The sequence below is a fragment of the Mandrillus leucophaeus genome, unplaced genomic scaffold (genome assembly GCF_000951045.1).
Source record: "Mandrillus leucophaeus isolate KB7577 unplaced genomic scaffold, Mleu.le_1.0 Scaffold157, whole genome shotgun sequence".
Lineage (NCBI taxonomy): Eukaryota > Metazoa > Chordata > Mammalia > Primates > Cercopithecidae > Mandrillus > Mandrillus leucophaeus.
In genome coordinates, this window is record NW_012101554.1 from 3,022,747 (window position 1) to 3,037,399 (window position 14,653).

The 14,653-nt window shown below is 42.1% G+C and overlaps 1 protein-coding gene across 4 annotated transcripts in view; it reads left to right on the top strand.

Annotated features, from left to right (window-relative positions):
* Window positions 1-1,471: 1,471 nt before the first annotated feature.
* Window positions 1,472-14,653, top strand: part of RIC8B (RIC8 guanine nucleotide exchange factor B) — a 122,506-nt gene continuing 109,324 nt past the window's right edge. For 3 of the 4 annotated variants that reach the window (XM_011975525.1, XM_011975523.1, XM_011975524.1), the window contains exons 1-2: window positions 1,472-2,107; window positions 11,486-11,533. In XM_011975525.1, coding sequence (XP_011830915.1) covers window positions 2,024-2,107; window positions 11,486-11,533 — 132 coding nt within the window. In that variant the 5' untranslated portion in view covers window positions 1,472-2,023. The remainder of the gene's footprint in view (window positions 2,108-11,485; window positions 11,534-14,653) is intronic. The other variant, XM_011975526.1, reaches the window with a different exon arrangement.

Here is a 14,653-nt window from a genome sequence, read left to right on the forward strand (position 1 = left end):
GAAGTATTAAAATGTTCTGTAAACTGTTAAAAAGAATCGCAAGATGTTACTATTAGCTTAGGAATTCAGCTAACTATTCCATGACCTTACCAAAATGTGCTTTTTGGAGAGATGGATTAAAATCTTTCTGACTTAATTTATTACAGAGCACCTAACCCAATGCCTGACTCAACAAATATGCTCAATAAATGTTTACTGCATGGAAAGTATAATACACAGAAAGACCAAAAGCTCCATAAACTCAGGTCCCATGTTCGTTCTTATTTCCAAATTTCCAGCATCTAGCAGAATATCTAGCACAGCATAGAAGAAATTCAATCCTTAGATGAATAAACTTTTGCCCCCTCTAGTTCCTCTTCAGCACAGCTCAAGAGGGAGAGACTGGTAGGGGAGACATCAAGGACGACTACGGGTAAAGGCTGCTTGGAATGGAAAACTTGAAATTACTTGGAGAATTCATCCACTCTCCATCAAAAAAAGCTTGGGAGAGCAGAAAGAGCACAAGCTCTGAGTTCAAATTCAATTTCCAAAAATCTGCAATTTTGATAAATTAACCAATTACCCTCTCCAAGACTCAGTTTCCTCATCTTAATATGAGAATAACTCATATGGGTGCTCACTAGAATGGAAGCTCCATGAAGGCAGGGACTTTACTTTGGGCCCACTGTATCCACACTGCATTTAACAGTGCCTGGGCACAACACAGGCTCTCAAATATTTGTTGAATGCATGTGTATGAAATTGATAGAGCTAACACTGGTGAAGTATTAACAGAATGCCTGACACGTAATTACCACTGGGGCAATGGGAACCTTTGTCAGCACCACCGCCGCTACTGTATCGGTATTATTACAGTTCCTGGTGGTCGGAGAGCAGCCACTTCGCGGGGTAAGGCCTGGTTTCAAACCTCGACTTTCCCATTCTCTGGCCGTGTGACTTAGGATAAATTACTTAAAACTATTCGGGTTCCTTTTTATTTCCACAAAAATTTGTGTTGGGAGAATTAGAGGATATGGGGAAATCACCTAAGAGAGTCCGGAGCCCTGGTGGCACGAGATGCATGCTAGAGATTAGTATTAAGGCAGAAAATCGCCGAGTCCTCTTTTATACAGATAAGTGCCTTCGATTATTTCCCACATTACTGTAGCTGAGTACATAACAAGAATGCAAACAAGGGTGGAAGGAATTTCCGAGACCGAAACCGCTAAATGAGAAAAGGGAATTAAACCGGTGCTTGACAGTTCCCACCAAGGCATGGCAGTTTCCGCGACCGTCAGCCAGTCCAGCCAGCCCTGCCAGCCAAGGCTGGAGCAGAAGAGTCAGCGGCGTAAGGGACTACACCGAAGCAGAGGCTTACACCCTCCCTCTAACGGTCTCCCCGCCGCTGGCCTCAGGCGGCCGCCAGACTCCCGTTTCCGGCCTTCGCGGTACCACAGTTCCCAGCATGCCCTTGGCGGGAAGTCTTTCCGGCTGGATGACTACTAATCCCAGCATGCCATTCGGCACTCCAGTAAATTACAGGGAAGAGCGGGATAACCCCATTGCATGCAGGGAATTGCAGTCCATTTAGCGGCTGGTTCATAGATGGGCGGGGAAGAGCCGGGTTGCTCTTGTCCGCTGAGAATGATTCATAGAGGAGGGTCAGGAAAGAACGGTTCAGTCTGTGAAAGCCCCCTTAAAAGACTGGACACTTCTCCGAGGGAGGGAGAGGGAGGAGAGCAAGCAGGACCTTGGGCCTGACTCCGCCTCGGTCCGCTAGCCAGGCCTCGACCAAGTCCTGGGCCTTGTCGGGGGCGGCCGTGAGGCGCCGGTTGCTGGGGGAGCGGTGACGTCGCGGGGTGAAAGTTGAGGGGCGGTGACGTCGGGCCGGCCCGGGCGGAGGCTGGCGGGTTGGAGGCAGGAGGGAGGGAGGGAAGGAGGGAAGGAAGGAAGCTGGGAAGGAGCGAGCGGGGGCGCGAGGCGTTTACCTGGAGGCAGCGGCTTGGGCGCGCAGAGCGGCCGCGGCTCCCCCGCACCTGCGGCCATGGATGAGGAGCGCGCCCTCTACATCGTCCGGGCCGGCGAAGCGGGGGCTATCGAGCGGGTCCTGAGGGATTACAGCGACAAGGTAAAGAGTCCTGGCCCCGGGCGTGCGGTATCGCACCCCCGGGCCGCCCTCCGTGCTTGCACATCGCATCCTTCCCCACCCCCTTCATTCCGGGGATGCGCATTGCTCTCCCCCGAAAACGTTTCCGGCTTGGGCATGCGTGTTTGTGCCCCCAGTCTTTTCCATCCGTGCATCCTGCATCCCACTATCCCCACTCTAGCGCCCACTCCTCTGATTCCTGGCCCAGCAGCTTGACCTCCGGTCCTCCTCTCAAGCGTGCAAGTCACACCCCCGGAATCCATAGATGTGCATCTGTGCCCCGTGCCTCACTCCTGGATGCATAAGTGCATGCGAGGCTTCCTCACCTGTACGGTATAAAAATACATGCTTCCCTGCATAAACACGGCCCTTGACATGTATAAAACGTATCAGCAACGATGGCAGTTCTTTCTATACCTTTAGCACTGTACGGTTTTCAAGGCATTGATGTCTCATCTATGGTCTCCTTTGATCCTCAGAGTGTTTATAGGGTAGATGGTATCATCCTCCCCATTTTATAGATGAGGAAACCGAGGTGCAAAGAGCTGAAATCACGCCCAAGGTCATGGACATATAATGTTGTAAGTGGGTGGAGAATGTAACTCCTAATGATGCCTATTGTTTGTATCGCATTAACAGCTTTCCTATCCATTATCTCATTTAATCTTACAGCAATCCTGTGAGGTATTATCTGCATTTTGCAATTGAGACTCTAGATTGGTTAAATAACTTGCCCAAGGTCATACTTGGAGCTGGTATTCCAGTTTAGTTCTTTCCACTTTACAACTCTGCTGTAAAAAAGTATCTTCTTATAAATCCCAGTCACTTCTCTGAACCTCTTTCTAAGAACCGTTAGCTCTTCATTACTTTTCCTTCCAGGAATTTTACATGCTTACTTCAAAAGATAGCCTGCCACACCTTTATCCTTTGGTTTAGAAGACTGCTTTATAGGAATGACTGGCGACTCCCTTCTGTGAAAACAAACCCAACACTAAGTCACAACCTAACTGTTAATGTTTTTCTTTCCTTTGCCCCCGTACATCATCTCCCCTTCAGTGTTTGCTTTGTGCCCGCCACAGCATCCATCCACTTTGTATTATTGACAATTTGTGTCTTATTTTTGAATCTTTTCCACCCGGGGCAGAAATGGCATGCTGGCGGCCGAATTCCCGTTTAATCTTCCCAACAACCCTGTGAGAAGAGTGATGGTATTCTCCAATTCACAAATGATAAAATTTAGGATGATAATGTGGTCCCAAGTCCACACAGCCCCTGAGAGAGAGAGCTGAGATTTGAATTTAGGTGCTCCAACTCCAAGTCCAGCGCTCTTTCTACCGTACTGTGTTGCTTGCCTTGGGAGGATACACAGGTTCTCTCTATTCATATCTTAGCTCCCTCACTTTCTGATATGCTTTACTGTTGAACATGTCTGCCTAATTTAGGAATAACTCATTTAATGCATAATTGTACATATTGTGGAGATTATAATGATTTAACTCGATTTATTACTGCTTTCCAGAAAAGGCATGAGGCAGCTTCAAACTGATTTTCAGAAGCAAGAAATACAACAGAGAACTTGGCCATTTGTTGAATCAACTAATGTTTATTTAGCACTTATTATATGCCAGATACCCAGCAATAAATAGGAATTTGTTTCTGTGGGGAGGAAGGAGGAAAAACCTTCAACTGGATATAATCACCTTCTTTAATATTTCTCCTTCCCTTTATGGCTAAACTAATTAGACTCCAGATTTGCTTCCTCCAATTGATCTCTTCTCATGGGTCTCCCTCCAGATTGGTATCTGCTTACAACTCCTGGCCAGGTGCTGTCAGAGCTTAAAACCTGAACATCTCCAGCTCCCCTTTTGTATTGCGAATGTTTTTAAGGTTGTTTTGCATGGTGTGTCTTGCTTAAGATGGTATCTGAAGTGTTTCAGAAAATTCCCAAACACTTGTAATTTTAGGATCGAGCCTGAGAGTGCTCTGACTAGATGTGAATTGGGTCAGTTAGCTCTTTCAGAAGAAAGCACTCCCTTCTTTTTCCTTTTTGGAGATAGGGTCTGTATCTGTCGCCCAGGCTGGAGTGCACTGGTGTGATCATGGCTCGCTGTAGCCTCCATCTCCTCCCCGCTGCCCCTCCCACGTAACTGGACTACAGGTGTGTGCCACAGCACTGGGCTAACTTTTTAAATTCATTTTTTGTAGAGATGGGGTCTCACTATGTTGCCCGGGCTGCTCTCAAACTGCTAGGCTCAAGCAATGCTCTCACCTTGGCCTCCCAGAGTGCTGGGATTATAGGTGTAAGCTACCGTGCCTGGCCAGAAATCTCTCATATTTGATACTGACTATAGTAGGGCCAGTATAGTAGGACTGATTATAGTACAAAGAAAATGGCTGAGCATCATACTGCAGTGAGGTGCCCCTCAAAGGGAGAGATTTTGAGAGCAGATGAATGGGAAGTGAATGTATGATCACAGTGGTTCAGGCAGTAAGAATGGGGAGATGGAATTAAATTGCCCAGCTCTGTGGTATATGGAATTTGGAACCCTCAAAAAAATAGTGGGGTACCATATACTTGAGTTTCCTTGTCTGGAAAAATGGATTTGAGAAATGTTTGGATTATGAGGTGATCATAGGGCATTGAGGAGTCCAACAGAGAGAAATGAATGCTGTAGACAGAGACTGGTTCATTGTTTGGGAGAGTAGTGGAGAGGTTCTTTATGCTACCTTATTCCTCTAATAAAGCTAGTCCTTGAAAGGAGGCAGTCAAATATAGTGGAAAGGTGGTGGGATTTGGCATCAGATAAACTTGGTTCAAATCCCAACTCTGCCATTTATTAGCTTTATGACTATGGATAAATTATATTAAGCCTGTGAATCTCAGTTGCCTTATCTGTAAAATAGGGATAATATCACCATTCTCTTAAATTATTGTGAGGATTACATTAAATGAAATGCAGTGCCAACACTGGGCACAATGCAGCTAGGAAGCACTCAGTAAGTTACAGTTATAATAACCAGGGTACCTAAAAGGTGTGGCCAGAGCCTGCTTGGCCACTGATCCTCAACTTAATGGCTTGTGTGGCCCTAAGATGAGTTACTTAACTTTGCTGTGGCTTAGTTTCCTCATCTGCCAAATGGAGATAATAATAGTAACTATATCATAGGCTTGTTATCAGGATTAAATGAGTTACATGTGTAAAGCATACAGAACAGTGCCTGCCACTGAGGAGGCACTCCGTAACTGTTAGCTTTGAACAAAAAAATTAAACGTGGCATGAGTTGGCATAGCACAATATTAAAATTTGGAAATAATGCTCCATTCTTTCCCTTCTTTTTCTAATGGGTAGCAAAATACTTTGTACCACTTTCCGAGATACCTGTCGGGCTCCAGGAAACATCTAATTTCTACTATGTTATATATATAGACTCTCATTTCCAAACCTTCTTGCTTCATTCACCGACCTTTGTTATCTTGGAGAGAGGAAAGATCTATCTATCCCGGAAAGAATGAAACTTGTCTGTTTGTCAAGGGCATAACAGAGCATAGGTCTCAGCATAGGCAAGTGTTTTTGTTTGTTTGTTTGTTTAATGGGTGGAGCAGTTGTTTTTCTCTCCTCTAAATTCACCTGTTAACATTTATTGAGTACCTGCTATGTGCTATGTATTATCCCAAGCATTTTCACATTTCGTGTGTCATCTTATATTAATTCCTAGGAAATGGCAGACCTGGTCTTCAGATTCCATATCCAGGGATCTTTTTGCATGGCTATGTTGCCTTTACCCTGTCTCTTCTGTGTTTTTGAGCACAGAAAAAGTTTCTTTTTCAGGAGTGGTATACTACAGTTATTCCTCAATATCCAAAGGGGATTGCTTCCAGGATCTCCTGTGCATACCAGAATCTTGTCGATACCAAAATCTTTGAATGCTTTAGTCCCTGATAAAAAACACTATAGTATTTGCATATAATTTGGGCACACATTCCTTTTTTTTTCTCTTTTTGAGATGGAGTTTTGCTCTTGTTGCCCAGGCTGGAGTGCAATGGTGCGATCTTGGCTCACCACAATTTCCGCCTCCTGGGTTCAAGTGATTCTCTTGTTTCAGCCTGTTGAGAAGCTGGGATTACAGGCATGCACCACCATGCCTGGCTAATTTTGTATTTTTAGTGGAGACAGGGTTTCTCCATGTTGGTCAGGCTGGTCTCGAATTCCCAACCTCAGGTGATCTGCCCGCCTTGGCCTCCCAAAGTGCTGGGATTACAGGCGTGAGCCACTGAGCCCGGCTGGGCATATCCTCCTATATACTTTTTTTTTTTTTTTTTTTTTTTGAGACACAGAGTCTTGCTCTGTCGCCCAGGCTGGAGTGCAGTGGCTTGATGTCGGCTAACTGCAACCTCCGCCTCCCAGGTTCAAGTGATTCTCTTGCCTCAGCTTCCCGAGTAGCTGGGACTACAGATGTGCGCCACCATGCCTGGCTAATTTTTGTATTTTTAGTGGAGACAGAGTTTCACCATGTTGGCCAGGCTGGTGGTGAACTCCTGACCTCAAGTGATCCGCTCACCTGGGCCTCCCAAAGTTCTGGGATTACAGGCGTGAGCCACTGTGCCTGGCCTCTCGTATATATTTTAAATAATCTCTAGATTACTTATAATACATAATACAATGTGAATGCTATACAGATAGTTGTACTGTATTATTTAGGGAATAATGCCAAGGAAAAAAAAGCCTGCACTTGTTCAACACAGGCACAATTTTTTTTTTCCCAAATATTTTCAAGCCATGATTGGTTGAATCCACAGATACAGAATCCTTTGGCTACTGTTAAGTCCTAATCACCTCCACTTTAGTTATAGAATGAACTGTTAATTTGGGGAAGTATGTATCATTCTAGTCTAGACTGTTCAAGCTCTTGCCCCCCACAGGCCTGTTCTTTTTTTTTTCTAGAAATGGGGATCTTGGCCGGGCGCGGTGGCTCAAGCCTGTAATCCCAGCACTTTGGGAGGCCGAGACGGGCGGATCACGAGGTCACAAGATCAAGACCATCCTAGCTAACATGGTGAAACCCCGTCTCTACTAAAAAAATACAAAAAAAAACTAGCCGGGCGAGGTGGCGGGCGCCTGTAGTCCCAGCTACTCGGGAGGCTGAGGCAGAAAAAGGCCGGAAACCAGGAGGCGGAGCTTGCAGTGAGCTGAGATCTGGCCACTGCACTCCAGCTCGGGCGACAGAGCAAGACTCCGTCTCAAAAAAAAAAAAAAGAAATGGGGATCTCACCATGTTGCCTAGGCTGGAGGCTGGTCTTGAACTTCTCAGCCTCAGCCTCCCAAAGTGTTGACATTACAGGCGTGAGGCACAGTGCCCAGACCTCAGGCCTTCTCTAATAACAGATTTAGTAGAGAGATTAGTTGCCACCATTATCATGATTATCAACAACAAACTGTGACTAAGGGCCCTGAGGTATGGAGTAGTGTCATACCTCCATACCTGGATTCCTTACATCACAGGATATTTTATGTTAGAGGAAACTCAAAGTTAATAGGGCCCAACCCCCTCGTTTAATAGATGACTCATCAACTATGATGATAACCAGAGAGGTGGCTTGGTGGCCCTACAGGCCACCTGGACGTATGATTACTGCATACATAGCAAATTCCAACAGGATTCCAGTTTTGAAATATGGCAAGTTTTTGGCCAAATGAAAGGTATTTAAGATACAGACAGCTAGCTAGGTCTCTAGTAGTAGTCCTCATAGGAGAAGAAAACAAGACTGCTTGCAGTGAGGTCTTAATTCATGTGCTAGAAGAACCTGATTGATAGAAACCTAATATTGGGACAGTTCTATAAATATAGCCTCTACATTTGAATAAAATATGTAAATATCCAGGACCATGTAAGAGGACTTTTTGTTTTCTACTTTGGAAGTTGGGCTCTGACTCTTTGAGTTCACTCTGTGGGTTTTTGCAGAGAAGCATGTTTAGTGGGCTGTTCCTTTGTTATACTTTGTTCCTATGTCCAGATTATGTTATCTAATCTGTTTCTGATTTTTAGTTATAGAAGCAATCTCTGTTCATGAAACAGCACAACACACACCACCCCAATTAGGTTTATTCCCGTGTAGTAGTACTGTTTGAGTGTATCTTTAGAAATCTATGAAATTACTCCTAGCTCTCTAATAGGTCAATATTTGGCCAGACACCACACCATAGGTTATTCAACAATAACAGTAGTAGCCATTGAACACTACTATGTGCAAGGTGTCATGCTTATAAAAAGATAAGGAAAACTTGATATAGGTAGTAAAGTTGAATAACTTGGCCAAGTTTACACTTTTAGTAAGCAGTAAGACTGGACTCAAACTCAAGGTTGTCCGACTCCTGATCCTGAGCTTTTTAGAGCTGATTCATAGGGTATGAAACCTGCGGTGAGAGTCATAATGAGTCTGGTGTGTCACTGAGTTGTTAGCTTGCTTGGTCTCTAAATTGAACAATGGTTTAACTCTTTTTTTTTTTTTTTTGGAATGGGGTTTTGCCGTGTTGCCCAGGCTGATCTCAAACTCCTGGGCTCAAGCCATCTGTCCACCTCGGCCCCCCAAAGTGTTAGGATTACAGGTGTGAGCCACCATTCCCAACCAGTTTAACTCTTTATATTTGATTTTTTTGCTCCTTTTTCTCTGGAAATTAAGTATGTAAAGAAGGTGAGATGGCCAACTCTTGGCTAGGAAATACATGTGCAGCAGGAAATGCTTGTTTTCTTTTTCCCCATTTCAGCCTTAGAAAGGGGAGAGAATAAAGATGGGGTACTGAATAAATTAAGTATGATCTAAGTTGGATAAAAGAACCCAGGTTTATAGAAGCCAACATCTGTTGGATCCAAACAGTCTTAGAGGTTTGAGCTTCTGAATAGATTGGCACATTCCAGATTCAATTTGTAGTGCCTCACATACCATTATATTTTCTAATTAAGAGCAACAGAATAATTAGACCTTGGTACTGTTCTGAATTCCCACCTTAAAAGATTAATTCTACATAGGAACTGTATAAGAGACACTTTTATAACTTACTGAGTGTCTTTCCAAAAGACAATTTATTTTTCTGTCCCCTTACCATAAATGCCAAAAAAAAGTTTAGAAGAACCATTATATATATTAACAAGTAGGTCCAGATAATTTATGGAATTAGCATTTTACTTATAATGGCAAAAAAATAGGCTTTCTTGGTTTCTTAGTGCAATTATTTTCATTTGTATTGAACCTTTATGAAACTTTAGTTTACAACTTTAATCTGATAATCTGGCACTTTTAAGTCTAATGTTAATTTTCACTAAACCTCAGGTCTATACATTTCTAAGTATGGCCCTCAGATTTACAATCTTTCTTTCCTCTCCTCCTTCCTTCTTTTTCTTATTCTTTATTCATACTTATCCATTTTATTTTTTTTAATTATGAAAACAGTATACCAACAATGAGTCTTCTTTTTAAAAAATTGGTACATAATATTTTGTCAGGTGAATATAATATGTATAATAGAATATTGTCACATGCACAACATTCCATCAGTCCCTGTTGGTTATTCCAGTTCTCGCTTTTTTTCCTCCACAATATTGGATGACACTGCAGTGATACACATATAATTATTCTCTCCTTCTAGATCAGTAGGATAAATTCCTAGGAGTAGGAGTTCTGGGTCAAAGAGTATGAATATTTTTATGGCTTGTAATATGTGTTGTTGCCAAATCACTTTCTCTTTTAAGATTTATGTCAGTTTATACTGCCACCAGGAGTATCATGCCTGGATTATTGGTGTCCATTCTTCACAGGGCATTATGTCCTTAGTCTTGCTTTCCTTTAATCTGGCCTGTGAGCTACTGCCTGAAATGTTCTTCCAGAATGCTGGTCACACCTCCGTCATATTCTTCCCCTGGTTGCCTGTCACCTATTTGCCAGTTCAGGTATAAATTTTAAAATCCATGCCCTTACCACCTGACTTCATTCATTTTAATTGTTTTGTATCCATATTCGAGGCAGCCTCCCTCCCTCAAATAGCCACTGTCTCCTACCTCTGAGTCTTCCCTCTGATCATTTCTTACATTCAGAACTTCTTTTCTGCCAACATTTCTCCATCTTCTTTAATTTAAAAAATTGCTGCTTCTACAAAGATGTCAACACAGAACCACCTGTAATGATGATATCTTTAGTACTTAGTGTACTTCACTCCTGGTGGGTTGCCAGTAAATATTTGTCAATGTGGCTAATGAGAGAAAGAAAAAAGAAGTAGAGAGATTTTCGGTGGAGATTTTTTTTTAGTAGGAAGGCTTAGAATTCTTAAGAGTACTCGGTTCTCCTGAATAAAACTTCAGAGGAGAATGAGGAATTCTGCGCTCTATTTTTGGGGTACCACTGTTCTTTCTGTGATCATGGGCAAGCCAACTTATTCTGTCTTCTATTCTCTTTTACTTCAGCTACAGAGTAGAAAATATAGTATTGCCAATCATTGCAGAAGAGTCATGACACTCTCTGCCTTTCTAGTTATTTTTTCCTCATAATCATTGGCATCATCATCATTATAACCCGAATATTTACTGAGTATTCCTACTTGCCAGCAATGAGATCGTGCTTTATATACATGCCTTAGCTTTTTTAACTGTCACGATCTCTCTGTGAACTAGGTATCCCCTGTTTTCAGATGAGAAGCCCGGTTCCAGAGAGTTTACTTGCTCAAGGTCACAGCTAGTAAGTGGTAGAGCCACCATGATTTAAACTCTTATTCTTATTGAGCTATTTTTCTGAAATATCGAACTATCAAGTCTTCCCTATCCACAATTCTCTGACGATTTCTTATTGCATATGAAAAAGAAAGTATAAACTCAGCAACGTTGGAAGGCCCTTCCAAATCACCGTCCAGTCTACTTTTCCATTCTCATCTTCCTCCATGCCCCACCCCAAACATACGTCCTGTGTTCCAGTCTCACAAAGTTGCTTATTTCACAAATATATCATATAGTTTCACACATTCGAGCCTTTGTTTTTGTTCCTGGATTGCATTCCATTTGCCTCTGGCAAACTCCTGTTTATCCCTCGAGATCCAGCACAAATATTCTGTATTCTGTGAAAGCCATTCCGGATTTTCCTGGGCAGTTAGTGGCTTGGTTCGCTGTGCTCCTTTGTGTATATTTCTGCTGTAGTCTTTTCACACTGCTTTATAACTATTTGTTTACATGCCTGTCTCCCTTACTTTAATAAGAATATTGAGATATGGGAAGGCAACATTTTTTACAGGGACATTATTTTAGATACTGTTAAACATAGCCAAAATTTAAAAATACATGTATTTAAAATGACATTGTTTCCCTTTTTTCCCCCCTCAGCATAGGGCTACTTTCAAATTTGAATCAACAGATGAAGATAAAAGAAAGGTAAGCCTTGGTGTTACTCTGTGAATGTTTATGTGTGTGTGTATTTCATTCATGGACTTTCTAAGCAGTGGTCATGTTTTCATCTGATGGTTATTGATTGGTTTCTTATTTCCCTTCATTTTGTTTTTAGGAACCCTGAGAAGAAAGGTTAGGTTAGGTTTAGTTTGGGTTACATGTAACTCTTTCCTCCTTTGTCCTCACAGGACTATTTACACTTGTATAAATCAGGAGTGGAGGGATTCAGAGGAGACTCCCCCCAGATCTACTCACTCCCAAAGACTGACTGTTTAGTGGCAAGACTCCACGTTGCCCAAAATCCATTGCTAATATTGTAAAGCTTAGCTTGAGACAAGGTCTCACTCTGTCACCCAGGTTGGAGTACAGTGGCTCACTGTAACCCCAGACTCCTGGGCTCAAGCAGTCCTCCTGCCTCAGCCTCCCAGTAGCTAGAACTACAGGCACACACCACCATGCCCATCTTTAAATTTTTTGTAGAGTTGGGGTCTCATCATGTTGCCCATTCTGGTCTCTTGAACTTCTGGCCTTAAATGATCCTCCTGCCTTAACCTCCCAAAGTGCTGGGATTACAGGTGTGAGCTACCATGCCCGGCCCTGCTTTTGTGTCTTGTTGTACTCCATACATCTATCCTTGGCCATACAAATGCCAAAATCAAACAAGACAGTATGACTGAATGAGTGTAAATCTATCACTGCTGCTAGAAAAATAGCTTAAATTCAGTATTTTGCGAATATTGGGTTGACAGTGCCTTGAAATCACTCCTCCGTTCACCTGTATCCCTATATCTAATATCAGTGTCCTGCTCATTTTACCTTTTCAGATTTCTTCCATCCATTTTCTCCTTAACCTCTGCCCTAATTCAGGCCTACATCTGATTACTGCATCAGTTTCCTGACTGTTCTTTCATTTTCCAGTTACGTGCTTTTCTAATAGATTGGCATCCATAAATCTAAAATAGCAATCTGACCATGTCATCCTTAGCCTTAAAACCCTTCATCTATCCCTTCAGTGACTTTCTTTGCCTACAGAATAAATGTCAAGCTTCTTAACATGACATGCTGGGTGCTCAGTGATCTGCTATATGCCTACTTTCACAGCTTATTTCTTTTCTCTCCCTTGTATTTTATGTTTTAGGACTAGAAAATGTTTCCAGTTACACACACATCCGCATCCCTTCTGTTTCTTGCTTACTACTTTTGTAGTATATTGTTTTCTACCTAGAATGCTCTCTCCCTCTTGTACACCTCTTCTTTTTCTCACCTGGTGAATCCCTACTCACCTCAGGGGCACCTCCTTCAACAAGCCTCCTTTGACATTCCAGTTAAGGTGAAGTACCTCTTCAATATTCTCATAATACTCTGTATAAATCTCTAACATTAATATTTATGCCTTGTTTCTTAATTATATATCTGTTGATGTTAGACACTGGTATCTTTATACACTTGACATTTGGAGTGCCCAGTACATAATAGGCACTCAGAAAATATTTGTTGGATGAGTGACCATGGAATATAAATTTTGTAGATTAAGGTTTAACTCTGACTTTCTTTTGGATTTGAACAATGTAACCAAGACTAGAGTACCTTTTAGAACAGGGATTCTCAACCAGGGATATGCTCTTTGGAGAGCTTTTTCAAAATAGCCCTGCTCAGGCCCAATCTCTTATCTACTGAGTGAGGATTTGGGAGGTGAGCTCCAGACATGTGTATTCTATGTCTCTCTGTGTGTGTGTGTGTGTGTGTGTGTGTGTGTGTGTGTATATAAAGTATATAAATTAATCAGAGACAGGATCTTGTTTCGTTGCCCAGGCTGAAGTGCAGTGGCATGATCATGGTCCACTGTAACATTCTTGGGCTTAAGTGATCCTCCTGCCTTAGGCTCCTGAGTAGCTAGGAATACAGGTACGTGCCACCATGCCCAGCTAATTTTTCAGTTTTTTGTAGAGACAGGCTCTCATTCTGTTGCTCAGGCTGGCCTCAAGGGATCCTCCCACTTCGACCTCCTACAGTCCTAGGATCACAAGTGTGAGCCACCACGTTCAGCCCAGTGTGTATTTTTATAGATGGTCTTTAGGAAATAAATACTCATATATCTGATGGGAGTCCAAAATGGCACAGTCCCTATGGAGAAGAAACTGTCAGTGTCTACCAAAATTACAGATGCATTTTACTCTTTCACCAAGCAGTGTCTCTTTTAGAAATCTATTCTGCAGATACATTGAACCCTAAGTAAGCAACGTTATTCATTGAAACATTGTACATAATAGCAAAAGATTGGAAACAAGTGTCCAGCGTTTAAGGAGTGTTTAAAGAAACTATGGCTCATTTACATTATGGAATATTATGATGTAGTAAAAAAGAGATTCACTGTATGTGCTAATGAGAGAGTGAAAAAAAAAGAAGCAAGGTGTTAAAAAGAACATGTTGTTTGACAAATTCATGATAAGTATTCAGGCTAGGAAGCCAGCTGCTATTTAATTTCATTGGGAAAATCCATACTATATCCATAGATTCATGGTGCCTTAGAAATCTGACATTAGAGTCTTTGGTAGTGCTTTTACTGGTCAAAATAAGTATATTAAGACAGAGTCTCCTACCCCATATAAATTTCAGGTGAAAGAGAGAAATTTCTTACACAGTTATTAATACAATGTGTTTATTTCCAATAGGGTAGTAGAAAAAACTAACATTTTCAAAGTACTGTCTTTTTCTGAGTTCTAGATTTCTGGAGAGAGTAACTACTGTATAGTGCTTGTTACCAGTTATAGTGTGTAGGTTTCTGCTTCCTGGGAGGTCTGTTATAAACAAATGTCATTAGGGACCTAGCCAGGTAATCTTCATTAATGGGAAAACATCGGCAAACAAATCCATTTCTGTGAAGTCTCCAGGGGTTAAAACCATTTGTGACTCTTTCATGCCTAAGGCTCTTTTTAGACTTCAACATCAGAACTATTGCACAGCTCAGAAGGATGTATACCTTAATAAGCTTTTCAAGTTCTTGATGGAGAGACATAGAGAATTATAGGCATTTCTGTACCTTAAGCCTACTCAGAAAATAAAAGAACTCACATTACTGCCCAATTCGTTTGCTCCCTGTATTCA